Source organism: Arachis duranensis, chromosome 3 (genome assembly GCF_000817695.3).
Source record: "Arachis duranensis cultivar V14167 chromosome 3, aradu.V14167.gnm2.J7QH, whole genome shotgun sequence".
Classification (NCBI taxonomy): domain Eukaryota; kingdom Viridiplantae; phylum Streptophyta; class Magnoliopsida; order Fabales; family Fabaceae; genus Arachis; species Arachis duranensis.
In genome coordinates, this window is record NC_029774.3 from 41,074,629 (window position 1) to 41,099,194 (window position 24,566).

Sequence of the window (24,566 nt, forward strand, 5' to 3'; positions counted from 1 at the left end):
ATATATATATATAGGTAAATTCTACTCTACCCTTCCTATAATAAGATGTATATTACCCTCTGTAACATGTCATCCTTTAATTGGTTGCTATGTTAATTATGGTTAAACTATTGGTAATTAAATTATAGCCCAAAATGGGTAATTATATAATTTACTAAAATAGTAAAAATTCCATCTTTGATTCTTCCCCAAATCATGCTCCCACAATGAACCCTAATCTTCTGTATCTCCTCCCCCGTTCCGGCACCGTCATCGCCACCCGAGCATAACCGTGTCATTGGCTTCCCCCGTTCTGGGACCGTCGTTGCCATCTGAGCATAACCGCCTCATTGGGTGCCCAATTCTCTCCGTCTGTCGTGCCATCTCCGTGCTCGAAAGCATCGCCGCCACCGTCGTCACAAGCAGTGCCGCCTTCCTCAAGGTATCCTTCCCTCTCACCCAATATTGTTATTATCAAGATCAGTACATGGAAGGATAGACTATAAGCATAATTCCTTTGTATTTTTGGGGTACAAATTCTTTTATAGATTTCAATTCAGATGACGTAAATGCTTTGATCTCATTGGTTTTTTTGAAGGACTTGCAAGTTGTCCACCATCAAGTACAAGATTCTGGATATGGAGATTTATTGCCGATGAATCTTTAACTATTGCTGCTTCAAGTATCCTTCCTCGTTGGAATTACTTTCGTTTTCTTAGATTCTTAGGTCTCCCCTCCCCAAAAAAAAAAAACACCAAAGAAAAGGGAAAAATCATATATGTTTTGTTAACTATGTTATTCTTTGTAAACAAGAGTAAGAAACAGAGGTTGGTCCCTTGACTAGTCTTACTTGTTCATTCTTTTACCTTATTAGCTCAGGCAATCACTCTATCAACCTGTATAGTTGCTCACAACAATGTATTATTCGCTTTGTTGGTGTCAAATAATTTTGCTCAGATAAAAAGCAATGTGTTTAAGCGATACAGCAGGGACAATGTATACTGTTTGGTTTGCTTTGGTAAGTTATTATTTTACTTTGGTAAGTTATTGTGCTTGCTAGAGTTTATTTTCCTTTGATTTCTGCTTATTTGGTATATTGATGATTAGTTCCTATGCTAAATAGAAAATTATGCAAACCCTTTTACAATATGATGAATAAAAGTCACTTTTTAAGCAAAATGAAAGTTAGATATGGTGTTGAAGTCCATGATTAGTGCATCCCTTTGATTTAAATTCTAATTTTGTTAGGACTTAATGAGTTGCATTGGTTAAAGACTAATAAATATTTTATGTATACGTTTTGATCTTTTAAGGAAATATGATATGAATATGATAAGGGTATTATGGGCAATTAGGAGGTACATTGTTAGTGAGTGAGAATTATGGGAATATGTATGCGAAATGATAATTGATATCATCAAGCATTCATTCATTGCTAAATTCAATGACATGAAACCCATTACATACTCTGAGTTCCTTGAAGACCTCTGTAAACAGGTATTTTCATCTGATTTTATGTGCATTTCATCCATGCACTATTATTGATTGTTTATTCTGATTAAAAAGGCATTAAACAGCTGGTTGTGCATGGTTAATTTGCATATGTTTCAAATCCCTCACGGGGTATCTTGAATTTGAGTGGTTTTATGAGCAATAATACATTGAAAATACCACAGCCTTCCATAATTCAATTTCCAAATTTCTTTTGTGATTATCTATTATAAACTTGTAATATGTTTTCCTTTACTGCGATATTGAATCCAATATGGTTTTATATGCCTTTTGTATTCCTTTATAGCAATATGGTTCAATCTCTCTAAATAACTTGGTCATTTTTCTTCTCAATTGATTGTGTCCTTTTGATTTCTTTCATTTTGTTTCTTTGATTTATAGTTTAATTCCAGCGAGTTCAGTTTATAAGTGAAGGCTTTTACCATATTTCACCAAAAAGCAAGAAAAGAAAAAGAGAACGAGAATACTTTTACCATATGGAAGGGGTTTTTTTAATATAAATAGGCATTTGCACATGGTGTATCCTATTGGAAAGCAAGAATATGCTATTTAGTTGACACTTGAAAAAGCCAACTATTACTGCATAAAGAATGATGTATAATTATGCAACTTTAAATAAAATTTTAAATAAAATTCCAAGAGCTGCCAAAATTAGGAGAATTGTAATGTTTTAGTGACTTTCCAAGAAATGAATATGCAAAACTAGTTCTTTTTTTTTCCTTAAGAGAGATATATTAGAGCTATGGGGTGCTGTAGGGCATGGCAATTTAAGGTTTCTGCATATTTCAGTGGCAAAATTAAATTATTGAAGGACAAGTCATATGTGTCTGATCGAGCATGCTATTGGCTTGGTTTTCTTTCTTATTCAGCAAAATGTCAAAACCAAGCACCCTCAGTTGCTGTATGAATCAAAACCAAGCACCCTCTGTAGGTGTATATCATTGACTTTGGTATTGCTAAGAAATACAGGGACATTTCTACACATCAGCATATTCCTTACAGGTCTCCTTTTTTACAATCATTCTTACTTTTTATTTATTTTATTTGATTTTATGTACCATGGTTAGAAGGTTCAACATGAAATTATTTTGGATTTTTGGAATTCTAGAATGATCTTTTACTATGGAAAAATCGATATCTGAAATGTTAAAATATTGCTGCTCATGATAGACTGACTATTTAATTGTTGAGATTTATGGTAAAAGAGTAGCACATAAATCTATAAATAAATTTGTGGCTGTTTGCTGTCAACATTCTTGTGTGGTTTCTATGAATTTGACTTGCTTGTTTGCTCTGCAGAGAGAATAAGAATTTGACAAGAACGGCTAGGTATGCTACAGTGGTCAATGGTGCCTCTCATGGCTGGTTCTTTGGATGCTGCAATCAACACCTTCAAGCATGAAGGCCAAGTTCGTATGGTATTCGAAATGTATAAAAACTCTGCTGGCCTCTTCTAGCAGTTAGAAACCTCCATTGAATCAACTTTGGAAGAAAGTGATCTGGAGAAAAGAGAAATCAGGGAGCTCCTTGAAATGAAGGTGGCAATGAAATTGGGAAGAAGCGTATCGCAGCTGAGGGAACTTGCCTCAAAATCTGCTTCCTATCGAATGGAGGGAGGTTGATGAATTTGCCAGCAAGTTATGAGAGGCTAACATCACTAATTCATTCTTCTAGTAGTTTAACCTTTTTAAAAGTGATGTATATGCAAGTTATGAGCTATGTTTGAGCTTGAAGTTGAGCTCTATATTTTGTATTATATACACATCTATACATATATAATTATTTTAATATAAGAAAAGTTCGAGCTAACTTTTGAGCTTTTCGTAAGTCAAAGTTGAATTTGGTTTGATGTGATCAAGATCTAGAATACAAGCAAATACAATTTGTGAGGAATTACTTAATTTTGGTGAATGTCATTATAACTTTTCGGTTACTTATGTTTGAACTTGCATCTACCAATACAAGAAACTCCGAAAAATACTTAGTAACTATGATTCAGAATATACAAAGTACAAACCATTCAAATCCCTTATAATTGACTTCTAATTCTACTCAACTTGCATAGTAGAATTTGCTTCTGTCTAAAATGCCCTTATGCCCTTTAGTTCCGTTAACATTTTGCTGGAGAAGGGCAATTGAATAAAAAAATATTTATAATGGTGAAAACTTAGTACATCATTTAAAATACTCAAAATTGCTATGCGTATGTTAATATTTGACAAGCTTCCATCGGGAAGTGGCTCAAGCTAATTCTTCAACAAAGTTAGTACTCCATGGTCCAAAAACTCTAATTGGAGCTATTTCCTGCAAAATAGACAAATAGTTGGTGAAAATTATCAAAGAAAATAAGCACAAGTAAGATAGAGTATTAAGGAAAACACCAGAGCACACTTGATATGACAGAAAATCAACAGCTTACTTCGAGAGGATTTCTGTTGTTAGCATACTCATACAAACGGCCAAGGCTGGAGAAGACAACAAGAGCGACTTCAGCATCACAAAGCACAGACAGTTCATATTAGAATTATCTTTATAATTTTTTATTTTATCTAAATTTAATTTTTTACATTTTTAGATTTAATTTAAAAAATTTGTGTTAATGTTAGAATAGAAATGGAAGGCAACAAGAAATGGTGTTGGAAAGTCCAAGTAAAAGCAGAGGCTCAACAAAATCAGACAGCAGAATAGAAATAGAAGTGAAACATATTCAAGGAAGGAAGAAGAAAAAACCGAAATAGTGATGAGCAAGAGCAACAATGAATCAACAAACAAGAATACCAACAATAAAGTAAACAATACCAACAAACAGCAACAATGAATCAATGATTATTGAACAAAATTAGTGAAATTATATAATAACTCATCAGTATTACTAACAAAATTTCAAAACAAGCAAAATAAGTGCTGCAAACCAAAAATCAATTCAGAATCACATAATCACAGAATCATAGAATTTGAACTAAGCAAAACAAGCAAATTTGAACCCAGCAACTCAGAAGCACAGAATCAAAGTTATTAACAAGAAAGTAACAAAATCCTAAACAAATCCAGCAACTCATAATCACAGAAATTATAATTAACAAAATCAAGCCCTAACTATTTCATGATTATAAACCCAAGTTATCAACAATAAACTGAACAATAAACTGAGGTGGAGGTGGCGACCTGCTGTGTTGATCGTGGGTGGCCAGAACCCAGAAACACTGCTGAGTGGAGGTGACGAGGTGCTTTGTTGATCGTGGCCTCGTGGGTGCTGCCTGCTGTGCTGTCCTGTTGGGTCAGTCGGTGGTGGCGAGGTACTGTGTTGATCTGGGTCTTCGCGTTCGTGGTGCACCGGCGGTAGGGAATCTCTGCTCTATTCTGTGGTGGGGAATCTCTGCTCTGTTCGGGGAATATGTATGCATTATTGGCCTGTCATCAAAGAAAACATCTGAATCAAACTGTGTTCTATTCAAAATTTCTTTTTCTTACATATGAATTCTGAAGGACTATAAACCTGGCCAGGCACAAAAACTTTTCCTTCATACTCAACAGGAGGGAATGGGCTTCCGCTAGCGAAAATGATGCGACCCTGATGATACCAAACATGTACAAGGTAAGAATATAGAAATTAAACTCGAAACCCAAACTTCATTATAGAAATACTACTAGGGGTATCTTATTACCTGGCTCCACTTGTAAGCCTCTTCAGCAGTACATTCTAATTGTGAAGATGGGTTGGAAAGTGAAAGAATAATAGGTTTCTGCATGCATTATCATGTAATAGACTTGTTAGCTTAAATGGACATGAACTATGTCATAGTAGTTGGAAAAATAGATTGAAATAGTAGTAGTACCTCATTGATTGAAGCCATTGCCTCAATAACCTCTTTAGTGAAAGTTCTTCCTTGTCCAGAGGTTCCAATCAACACTGTTGGTTTGCTTTTCTGAGAGGGTAATGGTGCACGATATTGTGATCTCAATGGCGCCAACAACTTGGTACGCACAATTGTAGTCTCAACTCTTTTTCACAACTTCGCACAACTAACCAGCAAGTGCACTGGGTCGTCCAAGTAATAAACCTTACGTGAGTAAGGGTCGATCCCACGGAGATTGTTGGCTTGAAGCAAGCTATGGTCATCTTGTAAATCTCAGTCAGGCGGATTCAAATGGTTATAGAGTTTTGATAATTAAAAGATAAATAAACATAAAATAAAGATAGAGATACTCATGTAATTCATTAGTGGAAATTTCAGATAAGCGTATGGAGATGCGTTATACCTTCTAAATCTCTGCTTTCCTACTGTCTTCATTCAATCATTCATACTCCTTTCCATGGCAAGCTGTATGTTGGGGGATCACCATTGTCAATGGCTACCGTTCGTCCTCTCAGTGAAAATGGTCTGGCTACGGGTTACGTAGGGCTAATCATCTGTTGGTTCTCACTCGTGTTGGAATAGGATCCAATGATCCTTTTGCGTCTGTCACTATGCCCAACAGTCATGAGTTTGAAGCTCGTCACAGTCATCCCATCCCAGATCCTACTCGGAATACCACAAACAAGGTTTAGACTTTCTGGATCTCAAGAATGCTGCCAATTGATTCTAGCTTATACCACGAAGACTCTGATATCACGGAATGGAAGGCTCTATTGTCAGGAGAAGCAACCATGCGTCGTGGACCAGGAATCCAAGAAATACACACTCTAGCTTTTGCAGGTAGAATGGAAGTGTTTGCCAGGCACGCGTTCATAAGTGAGAACGGTGATGAGTGTCACGGATCATCACATTCATCAGGTTGAAGTGCGAGTGAACATCTTAGAATAAGAATAAGCTTGAATTGAATAGAAGAACAATAGTACTTTACATTAATACTCGAGGAACGGCATAGCTCCACACCTTAATCTATGGTGTGTAGAAACTCCACCGTTGAAAATACATAAGTGATAATGGTGTTCATTGGCTTCGGCCCCAGAGGGAGAACCAGAATAACCAAGACCAAGGTCTAAGGACTAAACATTCAAAGATGTTCCAAAAGATCTATCATATCAATACAAAAATAAGTAAATGATGCAGAAATCTACTTCCGGGCCCACTTGGTGTGTGCTTGGGCTGAGCATTGAAGTTTTCATGTGTAGAGACTTTTCTTGGAGTTAAACGCCAGCTTTTATGCCAGTTTGGGCGTTTAACTCCAGCCTCTATCCTGTTTCTGGCGTTTAACTCCAGAATAGGGCAGGAAGTTGGCATTTGAACGCCAGTTTGCGTCATCTAAACTTGGGTAAAGTATGGACTATTATATATTGATGGAAAGCCCAGGATGTCTAATTTCCAAAGCAATTGAGAACGCGCCAATTGGGCTTCTGTAACTCCAAAAAATCCATTTCAAGTGCAGGGAGGTCAGAATCCAACAGCATCAGCAGTTCTTTTTCAGCTTCTGAATAAGATTTTTGCTCAGGTCCCTTAATTTCAGTCAGAAAATACCCGAAATCACAGAAAAATACACAAACTCATAGTAAAGTCCAAAATTGTGAATTTTGCTTAAAAACTAATAAAAATATACTAAAAAGTAGCTAGATCCTACTAAAAACTATTTAAAACAATGCCAAAAAGCGTATAAATTATGTAAGAATATTGAAACTTTTGCTGTGTGCACGTGTGCACGTGTGTAATGTACAGAAAGATCAATCAAACATTAATAGCATCTACGAGTCGATGAACAGGTTCGTGATCATGGGCCCATGGCTTCTTAAAATGTTGAAGCGATTCTTTTCGGGAACCGACAATCAATCCCTACAGAAGTAAGGGGATCAAGAATATTACTAATAGAAAATCAGAATCTACTTTGTATAAGTGGAGAAGCTTGGATGAATTCAACACTAACCTTTGAGTCCACCAACCAAATGTTCTTGTGCACTTCATCTAGTGGGGCATTAGTCTGCAGCAAGAAGGGTAGTTTCTTAATAAATCTAAAGTACTCATCAAATAAATATCATAACATTAATGAAAGTGTTTAGATACTTCAAACATTATATCAGTAACAGAAATGAACCTATTTTGATGTTTCAAGTGCAATAAGTTCTGCAATTCCAGTGCCAGCCTACAATCACCAATATAATTAAAGGTTAAAGACCATTAGAACTACATCCTCATCTTAGAACCAATGAAGAAAGCATGAGCACAGTCGCAGAACTGCATGGACCTACCTCTCCAGCACCAAGGAATAAGAATCTGTGGTCAGCCAAGTTGCCCCCAACCAATTTCAGAGCTGCAACTAGTCCAACGAGGACCACTGATACTGTACCCTGGAACAGTGCGATACGGTTTCAAAGCTGGATATATTATAGTTACCAAAGTATAGGAATTAAGTATTGATGACTAGTATTCCTTATTTGAATATCATCATTGAAAACAAGATGGGTTGATCTATATTTTTCAAGTAGATCAAATGCGTTGTGGTTTGCAAAGTCTTCAAACTATAACAGATTCATACAAAAAAGGACAAGTTAGTAAGCATTTCACACCCAATAAAAAAGATGGCTTGTCATATTGGCTAATACCTGAATGAAGACTTTCTCTCCATAATTTTGCTTGACAGCACTCATAAATTCATGCATAAGTTCAGCATATTCCTGGATTCAGAAAAATTAAACCGAAGTCAACATTAGGACATATTATATAAGTGGTAGCTAAATTTAAAAATGCTTAACTCCATGATGACTCAGAAAAGAATATTAGTCACGAACCTGCCCAGTCACCCGTCTTTGCTTGAGACCTATATAACTCATCATTCAACAAGTTCTCGTTGTTTGTTCCCACATCAATGGTGATAGGCAAACACTGAAAATTTTTATCAGATTATATTATATTTATAGGCATGACAAGAAATGGAAGGCATAATCATTGTGAGTTTATGATGGTGATAATTTATAGGATATACTTACGGCAGATGGACGAACTCCTCCGAGTGCTGTATATAAAGAAAGTTTTCCAACTGGTATTCCCATTCCCTGAAGAAACAACATGTTACCAAAGATTAGATTGCAACATTAGACCTGATTCATAAAACAATATGATTCATAAATTTCAACAAGTACATAAGAAATTACCTGACAACCAAGATCCCTAAGACCCAAGATCCGTTCTCCATCAGTTACAACAATGAATTGAATGTTCTTCTCAGGCCAATTCCTTAGTACTTCAAGAATCCTCCCCCTTTTAGTTCAAACCCAAACAATATACAACGTAATAAACAAAAATAACACAGGAAATATTCATCAACAATTTCAAGTCAAAGTCAAGCTTACTTCTCTTTCAAGCTGATATAAAGACCCTGAGGATGCATGAAGATGCTTTCGTATTTATGGCAAGCCTCACCGACAGTTGGAGCATAGACAACTGGGAGTAACTCTTCGACGTCCTCAATAAGAAGCTTATAAAACAATCGTTCATTCCTCTCCTGCAATAAGGAGTATATTGAAGTGAAAGCATTAGAAGCCGAATCCAAAGCTAAGAAAACAAATTGTGTGAAGAAACTTGCCCCAAGATATTATTTCACATTAAAGATGAATTTCATAGTTCTATATAAAAATAATGGGGCAAAAAAAGGACAATATCACAAGTATTTTGGCCAAGAAATAAGGCCACACCTGAAGATCCATCATTGCCATGTGCTTCTGCAATGGAACTTGGTACTGACGAACGTGCTGGATCATTTTCTTCACCTGCACAATGAAGTGGCAATAAACTTTTAAGCATTTAATTGATGTTCATATACACAATCCAATAATTTGGTAAGTATGAAAAAAAGTAGTATTAATGTCTTCTAATCAGATATTCGACCTGAGTATCCTGCAGAATAACTGTCGGGGGAAGAAGACCTTGCAAGTAGTGAGCAACAGGCGAACAGCAAGCAAGAGCGTCAGCAACGCAACCATTAGCAGCAGTAGCCAAGGAGCAGAGTTTCTGACGAGAAGATGGGTTTAGAGAAGGATATACGATGGGTTTAGGGAACAAAAGCTCAGCAAAATAGAGATTCTGGTGAGAAGCATAGACGATGGAATTAGGGAAGGATTTAGAAGAATGTTTTGGTTTGGGCGGGTTTAGGTTTTCCTTTTGCGCCAAATTTTGGGAAAAATTGAAAGAGGCGGCTATTTACAGAAGATTAAAAATTGTTTAAAAGGGGTTTACAAAACTCCTGTAGACTAAAAATAGAAAATTATTATGTTCATGAGTCTTGACAACTTCTGGATTTGGAGTTATTTCTTCAATAAATTGCAACTTATCCACTTGATGTGAGTGAGTGCATTGGTTACAAGTTTTCAAATCTTTATTAGGAAAATCAGATCGATTCTCTTCTTCATATGTGGGTACTGAGGAAACTGCTCCTGAAAGGGGTGTTGCACCAAGTGTCTGGAATATGCTGGCTTTAATGCTGGAGAAAAGTTCAAAGGCGGCTCGAGGAAGGGAAAAGGAACTACACTCCCCAAATTGCTTTTCACAATTTTCTCTAACACCATCACTATTTAACAAGTCCTGTTCATCAAACATGACATTCAGTTTGGAATTAGACAGTTGCATACTTGCATTTGGTAATGAATCTTAACAACACAACAGCAACAACTAGAACTAGATGTTTTCAATTATAGTTTCCATGGTGAGACCTGTGTCTTAGTGTCACCTAAATAATTCAGTCAACAGCAGCTACTAATATTCAAGGAAATGCATATTACACACCTTTTCCTTCTTGTCAGAGGGTAGACTTCTGTGTTCAATCATCTCTTGAGGTAACTCATCAACATTAGTTTCCTGAGGAATGGAGATAACAGATGAACCTTCATGTTTTTCAATTCGAAAAACTTTATAAGGTGCAACCTGTTGAGAAAATAAATAAATAATAACTTGCTAGCGTACTCATTTAACTAAAGCATATGAATACAGATAATTGTAGGACATACCTTGGTTGTGATACCATTAGCCCAATTCACCTCCATGTTACCATCTTCGAACCAGTAACATTCCCAACACAGCACATGAAAGGATTATCAGGGAACTCATCTACACAATGAACTTGGTTCCCATCTTCAAGAGAAGCTTCCGCCTTCAAGTCAGTTACTGGCTTGCCATTATTTTTACCAGCTTGGTCCCCAAGCTATTTTTGAGCCGCAAACACAATATCACCAAAACAAAAGGAGTAGTATGGGTGCTCTACAAGTTTGTAGGTGCTCACAGTTTCTTCCGTTTTGTCTCCAGCAAAATTATCTTCATTGGAAATGGAAACAACTTTCCATTGTACCTTAACAGTATGCTCTAATGCATCGACACATCGGACAACACCCCATCTTTGATCATTAGGCTTAAGAGGATCATAAGAAGCACCTTTTTCAAGCACAAACTGATGAGGCCAAATGAACAGAGATGTTAGGCGACGAGGGAAGTACAAAGAAGTTTTTGATAGTGACGATTACGGTGACGGTGACGGGGCACGGTGAACATAGAGAGAGCGCTCTCGAACAGAGGAGACGATTTCAAGCTCTTGCGATGGCGCCAAGCTTCCACACTCGATGTCTGTACATGCGACGGGACTGCGAGGTTGAGGTGGCTGCCGTGGTTGGCGTAGCTGCGGGCGGCGAGGCTGGGTCAATGGGTGAGTAGAGTTGAGTTTATTTTTTCTTTCAATTTTAGAGAGGAATGGGACTGAGGTGAATTCAGTTTCTGCACAATGATAAAAATATAACTTTACCTTTTAATGTTTATAGAAATTATATATTCAGCCTTTTTATAAAAATATTGAATTACAAAATTACCCTACTTTGTTAAGATATTAATTCTTATTGAGTTAAATTAACTCAAATTAAAACTAAACATCCAATTAAAATATGCTACGTCATAAGGGATAATTTACATGTTGATTTAGAGGGGATTGGATAGAATTCGCCATATATATATAATATACGGTTAAATAAAATAAAATAAAAATGGAAACATGCATATTATTTATGGAATTGTACTATAAAAAAAATTCAATTTTACTACAGTCTTATTGACGGCGTTTGGGAGTGGAAAAAAATAGAAAGGAGAGAAATTGAGTGAAAAGAAATAGAAAAGAAAGAAATAGAAGTGAAATTTAATTTCCATAAGTGTGTTTGGATGAAAGAAAAATAAGATAAAAAGATATTGAAAGATAAATAATTTATATTGTTTGTTTGAAAAGAAAAATGAAAAAAAATGAATTAAGTTATATAATGACAATATTACCATTCATATTATATAAAAATATTAATAATAATGGAGTGAGTTTGCCAGAAAAAGAGAAGGGTAGCATGTGGAATAATAAAATAGAGTGAATTTTTTTTTCCGTCTTTTTGCTTTAGTTGGGAAGAAAAGTTTTTAATGGTCTCACATCACTTTTTGTTATTGATGTATTTTTCTTTCATATTTTCTTTTAAAATCAAACAAATAAAAGTATATATTTTTCTTTTATTTTTTTTCGTCCATATCAAATTTTTCCTATTTTCTATCTAAACATACATAGCGTTAGTGTTGGTATTCATTTTTATATAATTATAAAGATAGTATCGATCATTAGTGGTTAAAATAAATAATTAAAAAATATTTATATTTGATACTGAACCACGAATAAACTAAAAAATTACTTTTTATTTAAAATAAAAATTTATATTTGTTGATATCTAAATCGTTGGTAATAATTAAAATTATCTTTTAAATTTTGAATTTATTGACGACCAAACAATCAATAAAATTATTTTTTAATTAATTTTTTATTATAATTACATCAATTTTATATATTAACTATACTTTATTAAAATACAATTTACAAAACGCGACAATCAAATAAATTTTGAATATAAATTATAAATAAAATATTATCCGTAACTTTATTAATGAATGAACATTACTCATAAATAGTACAAACCAGTGCTAACTACGATATACACTACGCATAATCATCATTAATCATCATTTTAGATCATCGTGTCATCATGATGATCATCCTCGTGTTCCTCTGCATCTCGGTATTTGTTGGCGGACATGCATTAAACAGTTGGTGGTCGTGGATGTGTAACTATGATGCACAGACAGTGTCAAGGAGGATAACACGAGACACGCTGATACATTTTTTAGATAAATTACAATAATATTTTGATATTTTATTGATATTAAAATATAAAATAATGTTTTAACTGTTTCTAACGTCTTCTTTTAATTATATCAAGTATTTAAAATATTTTTTTATTTTAATAAATAATAATATATACTATATCTAAATTTATTTTAAGAATATATATTAAAAATAAGACTGGTCATGCTGATAAGTGATGGTATTTAGGTGTATCTAAATGTATCTGGAGAAGAATTTTTTATTTTTTATTAAAACACGAATGGACACACTAGACAAACACGCGTGTCGAACGAGTGTTGGTGAGTGTCTGTCCAAAATATATCCGATACGCAAATACAGTAACTCAGCGAAATATCTATGCTTCATAATTGTGTATTAACAAGCATAATTATATAATTTATTTACAAGTGTTTCAAATATACTTATTGAAAAATTTATTATTTTATTCTTACAGAGTCAAATAAATTTAACTCTTATTTACATGAAATTCACACTTTATCTTAAATATAATAATAAAATTTGAGAAATTCAACTGGAGAAAGTATTGAGAGTCAATGTATTTATTGTTTAATGTGTACAATAGAAATTAAATTAAAATTAATATCAAAGTTAAGAGTTCCGCTAGAGAGACAATGAAGTATGTATACAATGGCTACAATGGACTGTTTATTTGACCCAATATCAATAAAAAATAAAACCAATTCATTTTTACCTTAATTTTAAAAATCTCATTCAGTTTTATTTTAACTATAACCAAATAATTCCTAATTCAATTTTTTCCTAATCCCTTTCTTTTTTAGCACTGACGACAACCCTCTTACCCAACCCTTGAGACCTTTCTTGACCATCCTATAGCAGTGGCACCGAGTGACCCCGCACCTCCATCAGCGCCGACCAGACCCCTGCTGCTCACCATCCAGCGCGCGCCTCCTACGTCACTGGTCACAGCCAGTTCGCTCACCCCCCGCTTTCCGTCGCAGGTCTCGCGTGGGCTTCACCAGAAAGACTCATCATCGCCGTAGTTGAACGTCGTAGAGCCTGGTTCGCGGCTTGCCTCAGCGCAAATACCGAGACCATTGTGGGCGCCTCCTGCTTCCTGCATCGTTTGTCCTGTGTCATCCCCTTAAAGCCGTGAAAATCGAACGGGTAGACCTCGTTGTTGTTACGGCGGCCAAACCCATTCCGTGGTCGATGAGTTACTGGAGGTTAGTGGGTTGATTTGTTACTGTGATGATATCTGTTTCTCTTGCTACTAGCTGTACATGCATTGAATCTAGTTAAGGTGTTTGATTGTTTATAGTGAAGAACTCTGTTGTTACAATGTCATTGTGTTGGAACTTGTAGAAAAAATTGTTATTATAGATGGTTGCAATGAATTTAGCATGTTCCTGCGTGTTTGGTTTCTATTGAAATTAATCAGTTGTTTTGGCTTTAGATATGAGTATCATAACTACATACCTATATTATAATTCTATGTTTTCAATAATGTTAGGCACTGAACTTGAACCCCAACAACAATTTGACACATCCAACAAGTTAATCAAATCCTTAAAACAACATAATTTCACTCCTGATTTGGTGAATGGCGGGAAAGCTTTACCTAATGAAGAAACTCTACTTTTGGCTTCATGTAACTATGAAACTAACACTAAATGGGGTCAAGAGGTAATAAAGATTAAGAATATCTATGTTTTTTTCCCATTAACACAGTGCCTTTCAGTGTGCTTATTCCTTATTGCAGATTGGATTATTGTATGGTACTGTATGTGAAGATGTTCACACTGGATTCATGCTGAATTGCAATGGTCGAAATTCAGTTTTTTGTGATCCAGCTAAGCCACAGTTCCTTCGAAACAGTACAACTAACCTAAATGAATTTCTAATTCAAGGAACAAGATGGGGTTCTGGTCTGCTTGACATTGGTTGAAGCAAGTTCTAGCCTCTTATATATGGATTTTAATCAAGAATGTAATAATTGAATAAAAGTTTTTAATTTATTAGATGTTTATTATCAACTAAAGTGGATGTTCATTTTACTATGTATGTAGATGGTTCGTTTATTCGAAAAGTCGATATTTATTTTACTATGTATGTTGATGGTTCGTGCAGAGAGTGAGAAGGATTATTCCTCCTCACTACTTGATGCATTGTGACAAAGATGGCCTAACAGCTAATGATGTTTTAGAAATGGAGCATCAGGATATGTATAAAGAGGCAAAGTGCTGGATAAAGGAGACAGCTCAATCATGCTCCACAGTAGCAGTTCTTGTTGCCACAGTTGTCTTTGCTGCTGCCTGCACAATCCCAGGTGGGAGTGAAAACGGCACACCAGTGTTCTTTGGCTCACGAGTCTTCCTCTTCTTCCTGTCACAGATGTTGTAGCCCTTGTGAACTTACTTGTCTCAGTGGTGATGTTCCTTTCAATCCTAACATTGCCATTCAAGCTATGGAATTTCTACAAGTCCCTCCCAAGAAAACTCAATCTGGGATTTGCACTGTTGTTCTTCTCATTGGTGTGCACAATGCTGGCATTCAGCGCAACCGTTTTGCTGACGATTCAGTTGGAGAACACAAAATGGACTTCTGTTTTGTTCTATTGTGCTGGATTCCTTCTTGTGGCTATATTTGCATGGATGCAATTCCCATTCTATAAGACTCTTTAAAAGTTAATTAGGAGGCTGGTGCACGAAATTGCAATCACGCTTTTGCAATTCCACACAACTAACCAGAAAGTGCACTGGGTCGTCCAAGTAATACCTTACGTGAGTAAGGGTCGATCCCACGGAGATTGTCGGCTTGAAGCAAGCTATGGTTATCTTGTAACTCTTAGTCAGGATATCAATAATTATCAGGGTTGACTGCGAAAAGTAAAAGAACATGAAATAAGTACTTGTTTTGCAGTAATGGAGAACATGTTGAGGTTTTGGAAATGCTCTATCTTCTGAATCTCTGCTTTCCTACTGTCTTCTTCTTCATGCACGCAAGGCTTCTTCCATGGCAAGCTGTATGTAGGGTTTCACCGTTGTCAATGGCTACCTCCCATCCTCTCAGTGAAAATGCTCAACGCGCTCTGTCACAGCACGGCTAATCATCTGTCGGTTCTCAATCAGGTTGGAATAGAATCCAGTGATTCTTTTGCGTCTGTCACTAACGCCCAGCCTTCAGGAGTTTGAAGCTCGTCACAGTCATTCAATCCTTGAATCCTACTCAGAACACCATAGACAAGGTTTAGACCTTCCGGATTCTCTTGAATGCCGCCATCAGTTCTAGCTTATACCACGAAGATTCTGATTAAAGAATCCAAGAGATATCTACTCAATCTAAGGTAGAACGGAGGTGGTTGTGCTCCTCACCCCCAACCATGGGGTTTAGAGACTCATGTTGTGGAAGATACAATGAGAAACGTGTAAAGTGTCATAAGGTACAGATACAATATCAAAAGGTCCTATTAATAGTGAACTAGTAACCTAGGGTATACAGAATTGAGTAAATGACGTAAAAATCCACTTCCGGGGTTCACTTGGCGTGTGCTTGGGCTGAGCATTGAAGCTTTCATGTGTAGAGACTTTTTCTGGAGTTAAACGCCAGCTTTTATGCCAGTTTGGGCGTTTAACTCCAATTTTTGTGCTAGTTCCGGCGTTAAACGCTGGGAATTCTGAAGCTGATTTGCAACGCCGGTTTGGGCCATCAAATCTTAGACAAAGTATAGACTATTATACATTGCTGGAAAGCCCAGGATGTCTACTTTCCAACGCAATTGAGAGCGCGCCAATTGGGCTTCTGTAGCTCCAGAAAAGCCACTTCGAGGGCAGGGAGGTCAGAATCCAACAGCATCTGCAGTCCTTTTCAGCCTCTGAATCAGATTTTTGCTCAGGTCCCTCAATTTCAGCTAGAAAATACCTGAAATCACAGAAAAACACACAAACTCATAGTAAAGGCCAGAAAAGTGAATTTTAACTAAAAACTAATAAAAATATAACAAAAGCTAACTAAAATATACTAAAAACATACTAAAAACAATGCCAAAAAGCGTATAAATTATCCGCTCATCAGAGGCTTTACAACGGTGTTAAGCAAGTGGTTGCCAATTACATTGATTAATTATTTCAAAAGACATAAATGATATTAATTAATTCACCAATGGCTAAATAGATAGGGACTCTGTTTGGTTAGTAAGTTAATGATGTTATTATATCCAATAAGTTCAACTTTTTTGCTTGAGTTTATGTGTTACCAGATATAAACTAGTATATTTGTAAGGTATAAATACCGTGAAAGCATATATATATTAGACCTCACCATTGATTCAGAATTAAATTAAACTAGTAGATTTGAAACCATTGCAGAATTGTACTAATTTTTAATTTTATGTTAGAAATAGATTGCTCATTTCTAGGGGCATATTTTAATGGATTCCAATTTCATATAATATTAGTTAAATAGTCATAGAATCTGTGTGGATTGCAAATTTTCAATTCTTTTCATTGTTCTTCAAATGTTCTTGCCAATCTGAACATGTTAAATTTTATTATGGTATTGTTGCATATATTAGAGACCATTCATATCAGACAAAAGCAAACAAATTTTCATAGAATCATGGTATAACTTTTTTATTCACATAGCATTTTTACATTTTCAAAGGAATAATAAAAGGAAGATACCAATGGCTCGTTTATTCAAAAAGTCGATGTTTATTTTAAATGGCTAAAGAAAAATACAATCTAGTACTTGTTTTACAAATCTAAATATCACATAACCCTGTTCTAACTTAATCACTTATATCTAACTGTAACAACTCCAAGCATACTTGAACTCAGTGAATGGTACACTAAATCCAATTCTACAATATGACTAAGTTTTGTCTTATCAGTTTCTAGCTCAGTCACATCTGTCACGTCCACGACCTGCAATCGAACACAAACAGAAAATCAACCAAAGAAATTAAGTGACGTATGGTACTACGACATAAATATCAGCAATATAAACCACCAAGAAAATGACTAACTTAAACAGGATTAAGCGTGTCAGTAAAATTTTAGTTTATAATAGACACCATGTTCACAATATTTCTTTAACAAATTCTTCTAATAAGGCAAAATTATATTAAATTCAATCCAAATCAAATAAACATCCAAATTAGAATGAAAATAATTATCGACCTACCTAGTAAAATGAACATCCGACCTAAACTTTGGTGAGAAAATTGTACTTGGGAAGAGAAGAAGCCTTCGCTAGCATTCTTTGGATGAAGTGGTCATTGTGAAAGCTTTTATCAGAAATATCAGAACTAAACTTTTCCAAGGGATAAGAGAGCTTGGTATTTTCCCCATCTTTGTAAAGGATATATCCAAAGACATGTTGTGCATCAATTTCATCCACACAATCTGCAACAACTCATAACATTCATTTTGTTAAAAGCCTTAAATTTGATGAGCAGAGTTAGAGGAATGTGTTCATACCTAAGATTGAAATTCTTCAATAATTTGTCACAAAAAAACCTTGTCATCCATCAGGAATTTAACATTGAATAAATTGTATCTACTTAAAATTCAATCCAATCAACTAAACATCCACCTAAAAATGAAAATAAGAATCTGCATACATAGTAAAATGAACATCCAACAATAATGAATCGTTCTCATTCTATTACAGCTAATTTTCAACCATTGAATTTGGTTAATTTCGATATATTCCATGTTTGCTGTTGGCTAGTGTAGTTTAGTTTAATGAAAGAATATGGTAGTAAAAAATATTTTTCTGATGATAGCATTGGTTTAGAACAGAAGGCAAGAACTTTATCATTAGGTGATACAACTATACAAGAATTGCCATAAAAATCTCAACCGACCATATTTTTATATAAAACATCAATTCCTGTCCAGTTTGCAATAAGTATTTTAATGATTAATTAATCACTTTATCAATGAATATTCATCCACAAAATAAGCAAACAATCCTGATTTGATACCTGTTGGAAACCAAGAGGACCCAAAGACCTTGGCTCTTCTTCAATATCATCCCAAAAGCATTGGTCTTCTGAAAGTTAAAAAGTAATAATTTCTATAAATTTTATCCATGGAAAAAAATTCAATGAGTAAATTAAACATCCAACCTCATGATAAAGAAACTCCAAAACATAGAAAAAATAAAATATTTTAGACTAAAACAATAAAGAAGGATGTTTATTATTCCACAAAATTCTCAAGATTTTTTGCGATTTTCCAGAAAGGAAAAAGAAAGAAAGAGACTTCAACATCATTGTGTTTGGGATAAAACAAAAAATGAGCAACAGGACAACAAGTCACAACAAAATTGAGGAAAAAAACATGGTGAATAAAGGATTTATTTTAGCGGTTTAAATAGTAATAATTTTGTTCTCTATTCATGGTCAAATTCCTATTCATGTTTAGACAGAAACAAGAACTTATTTGTTGCAAATACAATAATGATAAAAATAATATACAAAAAGATAGACAGATACAGAGACTTACAGAGCCATTAGTAAGAGAGTTGTGATCAGTTGGTCTTTGAGTTCTCATGACTAATCAGAATAATGATAAAAAAATCCACAAAATATCCAACAAACTTTTATCCAAATATGAAAAATTAATGACACTAAAAACATACAAATTGAAACAGCACTACAGAGAGAAGATTACCGTGTTGGTGGGCATCAGCGCGTAAAGCAAAATCACAACAAGCTCGGTGGTGAGCAGGGGGGAGGCCGTCGGGCAGCAAATGGTGGTGAGCTTCAACGGCCGTGCTAACGATAGTCGGGGTCGTTGTATCATAGTGGAGGGAGACATAAGGGAGGACGCGCCTGCTGGGGCACGATTGAGGAGGGCGACGTGAGGGGAGCTTGGTGCGGTGGATGATGGCAGCATGAGGGAGGAAGAGGGGATGCCGGTGCTGAAAGGAAAGAAGAAGAAGAACGACGCAGAGAGGAAATTAGAATTAGGGCTGCTGTTTGTGTTGATATCACTGAAGAGAATCATAATTTTATTCAAATTTTAAATATGAAACAATTAATTAGTTACCCATAGTTTAATTTTAATTACAATTAGACTCCCTATTGTATACATTGTACAATTAGAGTATTAGCTCATCATACTTTTCTTTAAGTTAATTAATTTTAAAATTTAGATTTTTAAAAAATAAAAAAATTCATCTTATAAAAAAAATTTGTTCTCACTGTTTTTCGACTCTGACTCTCCCACTCCAGTCGTTGCTTTTCTTTCTATTACTCCGAAAGTAGCTGCTTCAGCTTCAGCCATTTGAATTTAGGACTTAATCCCTCTCCCTCAAATCTACAATGCCGTGTCGCCCTACCCTACTTCTAACAACCCGATGTGTAGTTTTTTCGCGCCGTCACCATGCCGCGGCGGTACCGACCAGACTTCCGTTACCCCGTCCTCATTGCAGACCGCCACAGCCACCACTATTGACATAGGAGCCCGTGCGTTCCCTTTTCTTCACCGCCGCAGCCCCCTCTCCTCGTAGTTCACATATCGCTGCCGCAACCCTCCTTCCCTCACAATTACATCTTCGTCGATCACTGCTGCATTTCAAAAGGTCGTCATTTTCTCTTCTTTTTTTTTTCAAAATTTTATGAAATTTTATGAAGCACTAAGTTGGACGTTCATTCTCTGTTTTTTAAGCAGATTTTAAAAAGAAAAGGCCACTTAGCAACTAATAATGAATTATTTCCTTAAAAGAGCTTAGATGTTGTCTGTCTTTATTCAAAATGTTACTACTATTTTACAAAAAATTATTACAGATATGTGAAAAAACAGGTTCTCTTTTGACAACTGTTCAGGTAGGATTTCTAATTGGTAGAAATCTATTTTGATGTATTGAATGGTTCTGAGCATAACATTCTTTGTTAAAGTGGGCAACCTGCGAATTCGGTGAGAAAAAAATCTTCATTTAATCATAAAAAATTAAAGAATTTTACTAGAAATTTCATGTACGATTTATAATGTAGTAATAATTTAAAAAAGTATTACGTACACAAATTCGGAGAAGTTTTGAAAAGTGATTTATTAATTTATAAAAAATTATGATTGTGGTGGTTCTTATTTAAATTATCAGGTTTAGGTACTAAATAAACTTTGTAAGATACTTAACCTTGTTATAATAGAGAAAATCAATTTTAAAATTCTATACTGCAAAATTTAATATCATATATTTGTTAGTCATTACTCATTATTATACGTTTCTGAAATGTTTTCATTTAATATCAATTTTCCTTCGAATTAGCATGAAAACAAAGTTGGATTTAGTGTAGGTCCTTAGCTTGTGGATGCAGATTGCAGAGAGGAGTGATATCTTACATGTTCTATAACTTGAATAATCTTATCATTAATGGTTTACACCACTTGCAGGTACCTTACCATTTTTAAGTTGTACTTTGTTAATTCACAATATACTATGGTTTACATAGGTTTTGTGTAATTATTCTCACAAAAGACCTTATAACTGAAGGTTTCTCTAATAAAATGTATTTTTGCTGCATAAGAATTATGTCTTAATGGAAGCATCAACCATATAACTTTCCACAAAATACAAGGCTCAAGTATAACAATCTGTCCACCTCTTAAATTTTCACATATTGACTAATTTTCAACCAAATTGTTAGCATTCTTATTTTCACTCTGACTCTTTGTATTGCAATATATGTTAACTTATTGAAAGTATAGAATGCAAGGAAGAAATGGATCACCATTAATAATTGGATCCATGTTAGTTATTATCATTGTCCTGTATAATGGTGAAACTTTGCTTGTAATGTTATCATTTTCTATCTTTTTTGGTAATCTCACACTTTTGATTTTCATTGGTTGATAAGATCAGATGGTGAGATTTTCTTGCAATAGTGTGAAGGTGCCGGTTATGTTTCCACTAAGATCAGGAAATGTTTCCCAGTCAGGAAGGGATCCCACATTGCCCTTTGAATCAACATGAACAAGGGATGGCTCTTCATTTAGGTTACTTCATTAGCTGCATACTGTCTCCATTTATGCTCACTCAACGACCTTATCCATCTCACGCATTCAAGGCTCTCCGGATGCTCGAAACATGCTTCCACTCCTCCAATATGCTCTTTTTAATTATATGGCATTGGCATTTATTTGTTGCTAAAGTATGTTTTTTAGATATATTTTTGGCGTGCTTGAAGGAGGCCTCTTTGTGAGTTAAGAATTATGATGCTACGTGGAGTAATATGGTTTGTTCACTGAGCGAATGAAATAGATAGAATATGTGAAATTTAGGTTTGTAAAACAAATACTAAATTGTAAAACTATAATTGCGGATGGTTCTTTCCATTCTAAAGTGGATGGTTATTTTGGGTATACTATTTGTCTTGTACTTGATTTTTTGGATTTTGTTTGTACATGCCCCACAAGTTTTTTTTATTATGTGGGTTGAATTAGATATAGTTTAATTTGATTGAATTCAAGTTGGATTTTAGTTACGCCATTTAAACATGATGCACAAGTGGTATTTTTGGTCAATTGCTTAGTTATTTCTTATCAACTAATGTGGATGTTCATTTTACTGTGTATGCGGATTGTTCCTTTCTTTCTAAAGTGGATGTTTATTTTGGGTATACCATTTGTCCTTTATTTAATTTTCTAGTTTTTGCATGCTAATGCTCCGTATGTTTCTTTTGTTTTATGGTTTGGGAATTAGAGATTAAAATATGATTCCTATAAACATTAATATTAACTTGAAAAACAAATAAAGTCTTAATTTGAAATCAAAAGAATTTTTTTATTATATAACATTTAGATGAGATATATAATTTATAGTTTAGAGAAATACTAGAAAGCCAATAGTTAGTCATCAATATTTAAAAGTGTGTGTTAAAATAACAAGAATCTTCAAGAAATTCTACATCATGATGATAGAATTAAGCTCTTCAAATCTAAGTTAAGGAAGCTTGTCAGGAGCTCTCTACTTGTAATATTTCTCCAACATTTTGGCTGCTAAAGATTGTACCTGTGATCCTTCTTTCTCTTCCTTTCTCTTCAATTTTGTAACCTATGCGATGGTCGATTGGTGCATAATTTATAACCAGCAAGTGCATTAGGTCGTACCAAGTAATACCTCAGGTGAGTGAGGGTCAATCCCACAAAGATTGATGGACTAAGCAACAATGGTTAAATGGCTTAGTTAGGCAAGAAGAAAATAGTGTTTGAGAGTTTAATTGCATTAAATAGTAATTAAGAATATCAGAAAGTAAGCAGTAAATAAGTTGTGAAATATATATGGGAAAACAGTTAAGGTTTCAGAGATATCTATTTTCTGGATTGACTTTTCTTATTAATTTACTTTAATCATGCATGATTTAATTCATGGCAAACTATATGTGACTAGACCCTAATTCCTTAGACCTTCCTTGTCTCCTCTAAAATTCATTAACTGCCAATTCCTTGGTCAATTAATTCCAATTAGAGGGTGATGATCAAATTCCAGTTTATATGCCACAAAAATCCTAATTACCCAAAAATAAGAGGATTACATGTCACGTATCCCGTTAAACCTAGATAATTGGAATTTAGGAGAAATTTTATTCAAGCTGTTGTTCAAGTAAAGAGCTTTTCCAAGTTATACAAGAACTCAATTAGAAAGAGGGTCATACTTCCATTCCATCCAGATTCATAAAATAAAGAACGAAAATAATTCTTGAAATATAAATCAAAACATGAATTAAAATAGAAAAATAATAGTATCAATCCATACAATAGACAGAGCTCCTAACCTTAACTATGGAGGTTTAGTTGCTCATGGTTTAGAGAAAAACTAGGATTCAGGTAAATTGTAGAGTACGAAATGTAAATTGGAATAGAATCCCCCCTCAGGGAAGTTTCTTTTCCCTTTTATATTTAATCCTAATTAATTTAAAATCTAATTTCTAAAAACTAAAATAATATATTTTCCTAATTTAAAGATAAAAATAAAGTTTTAAATCAGAATTAACTAAATAATCAGTAAGTCTTCAATTGATGGATGTGGACCACTTGCTTTGTAGGGTCCACGCTTAACTTGGGAAGTAACAGGAAGTGTTCCCCTGAGTCCTCCATTCTGCAGCCTCTAATTTGTGTTTCCTGGGCTGAAAACTGGGTCAAAAATAACCCAGAAATCGCCCCCAGCATTTTCTGCGTTTTCTGCACGTGGCGCATGTCACGTGTACGCATCAGTCATGCATGTGCGTCGACGATCATCTTTGTGTGTCATGCGTACGCATCAGGTACGCGCACGCGTCGCTGTGCAAATCTTCAAATCACGCGTACGCGTCATCCACGCGCACACGTCACCATGGAAAGCTCCAAATCACGCGCACGCGTTAGGTACGCGCGCATGTTGCTCCTCGCTGGCCTCTCCTTTAATTCTTGTGCTGCAGAAACTCCATCAAATCCAGCCGAATGCTACCTAAAATAAACAGAATTGCACAAGACTCAAAGTAGCATCCATAGTGGCTAAAAAGCAATTAATTCTTGATTAAACTTAACAAATTAAATGCAAATTCACCAGGAAAAGATAGGAAAGATGCTCACGCATCACAATACCAAACTTGAATTGTTGCTTGTCCTCAAGCAACCAAAACTAATATAGGCTTAGGATGTGAATTTGCATGAGAATGAGAGTTCGATTAAGCTCATGTCTCTTCTTCCAGTGGGGTTTACAACTACAATCGTGAATAGTTTTTGCATCTCACTCTCCTTTGAATCAGAAGAATATTACTATCATTCAGAATTAGAATCCGGATAATATTATGAATTCTCTCGTCTTTATACTCCAGTTTAATCCTTGAACACAGCAAAATTTACTTTAATTTATTTTTCTTTAGTGCTTTGCACCTTGAGCCTAGCCGTGACTTTAAATGTTTTGTCTCAAGGGTTACTTGACACAGAAACACCACAAGCACTTAACTGGGGGACTCTCTTTAAGTT

At 35.0% G+C, this 24,566-nt stretch overlaps 3 protein-coding genes, 1 long non-coding RNA gene and 1 pseudogene across 5 annotated transcripts; 3 read left to right on the forward strand and 2 right to left on the reverse strand.

The window, feature by feature from the left end:
- The first annotated feature begins 76 nt into the window (after positions 1 to 76).
- On the forward strand, positions 77 to 3,291 carry LOC127745666 (uncharacterized). Of its 2 annotated transcripts, XR_008006976.1 has the most exons (5): positions 77 to 421; positions 578 to 661; positions 854 to 997; positions 2,361 to 2,493; positions 2,791 to 3,291. It is a non-coding gene; the product is annotated as an uncharacterized LOC127745666 (long non-coding RNA). The 2 variants fall into 2 exon arrangements; XR_008006975.1 differs by lacking the exon at positions 854 to 997 and having other exon boundaries at positions 81 to 421; positions 2,230 to 2,493.
- A 1,323-nt stretch (positions 3,292 to 4,614) lies between these two features.
- Positions 4,615 to 9,420, reverse strand: LOC107478972 (NADP-dependent malic enzyme 4, chloroplastic-like; annotated as a pseudogene).
- A 64-nt stretch (positions 9,421 to 9,484) lies between these two features.
- LOC127745698 (probable ubiquitin-conjugating enzyme E2 24) lies at positions 9,485 to 11,141 on the reverse strand. The gene is made up of 3 exons (XM_052259065.1): positions 10,424 to 11,141; positions 10,203 to 10,340; positions 9,485 to 10,001 (listed from the first exon to the last, which is right to left on the reverse strand). The coding sequence occupies exons 1-3, from the start codon at positions 10,457 to 10,459 to the stop codon at positions 9,642 to 9,644; spliced, it is 534 nt and encodes a 177-aa protein (XP_052115025.1). The 5' UTR covers positions 10,460 to 11,141; the 3' UTR covers positions 9,485 to 9,641.
- LOC127745497 (cellulose synthase A catalytic subunit 8 [UDP-forming]-like) lies at positions 10,884 to 14,601 on the forward strand. The gene is made up of 3 exons (XM_052258265.1): positions 10,884 to 11,112; positions 14,102 to 14,274; positions 14,351 to 14,601. The coding sequence occupies exons 1-3, from the start codon at positions 10,884 to 10,886 to the stop codon at positions 14,534 to 14,536; spliced, it is 588 nt and encodes a 195-aa protein (XP_052114225.1). The 3' UTR covers positions 14,537 to 14,601.
- A 150-nt stretch (positions 14,602 to 14,751) lies between these two features.
- On the forward strand, positions 14,752 to 15,262 carry LOC110278545 (uncharacterized). The gene is made up of 2 exons (XM_021136801.1): positions 14,752 to 14,942; positions 15,016 to 15,262. The coding sequence occupies exons 1-2, from the start codon at positions 14,752 to 14,754 to the stop codon at positions 15,260 to 15,262; spliced, it is 438 nt and encodes a 145-aa protein (XP_020992460.1).
- Positions 15,263 to 24,566: the final 9,304 nt, after the last annotated feature.

Coding starts and splice junctions, on each gene's coding strand:
- LOC127745497 (XM_052258265.1), top strand. CDS start 10,884: ATGTTAGGCGACGAGGGAAGTACAAAGAAGTTTTTGATAGTGACGATT. Junction 11,113..14,101: donor CGGCGAGGCTGGGTCAATGG/GTGAGTAGAGTT, acceptor CAATAATGTTAG/GCACTGAACTTGAACCCCAA. Junction 14,275..14,350: donor ACACTAAATGGGGTCAAGAG/GTAATAAAGATT, acceptor TCCTTATTGCAG/ATTGGATTATTGTATGGTAC.
- LOC110278545 (XM_021136801.1), top strand. CDS start 14,752: ATGCATTGTGACAAAGATGGCCTAACAGCTAATGATGTTTTAGAAATG. Junction 14,943..15,015: donor AGTGAAAACGGCACACCAGT/GTTCTTTGGCTC, acceptor TACTTGTCTCAG/TGGTGATGTTCCTTTCAATC.
- LOC127745698 (XM_052259065.1), bottom strand. CDS start 10,459: ATGGAGGTGAATTGGGCTAATGGTATCACAACCAAG. Junction 10,341..10,423: donor CTAATGGTATCACAACCAAG/GTATGTCCTACA, acceptor TTTTCTCAACAG/GTTGCACCTTATAAAGTTTT. Junction 10,002..10,202: donor CCTCTGACAAGAAGGAAAAG/GTGTGTAATATG, acceptor TTTGATGAACAG/GACTTGTTAAATAGTGATGG.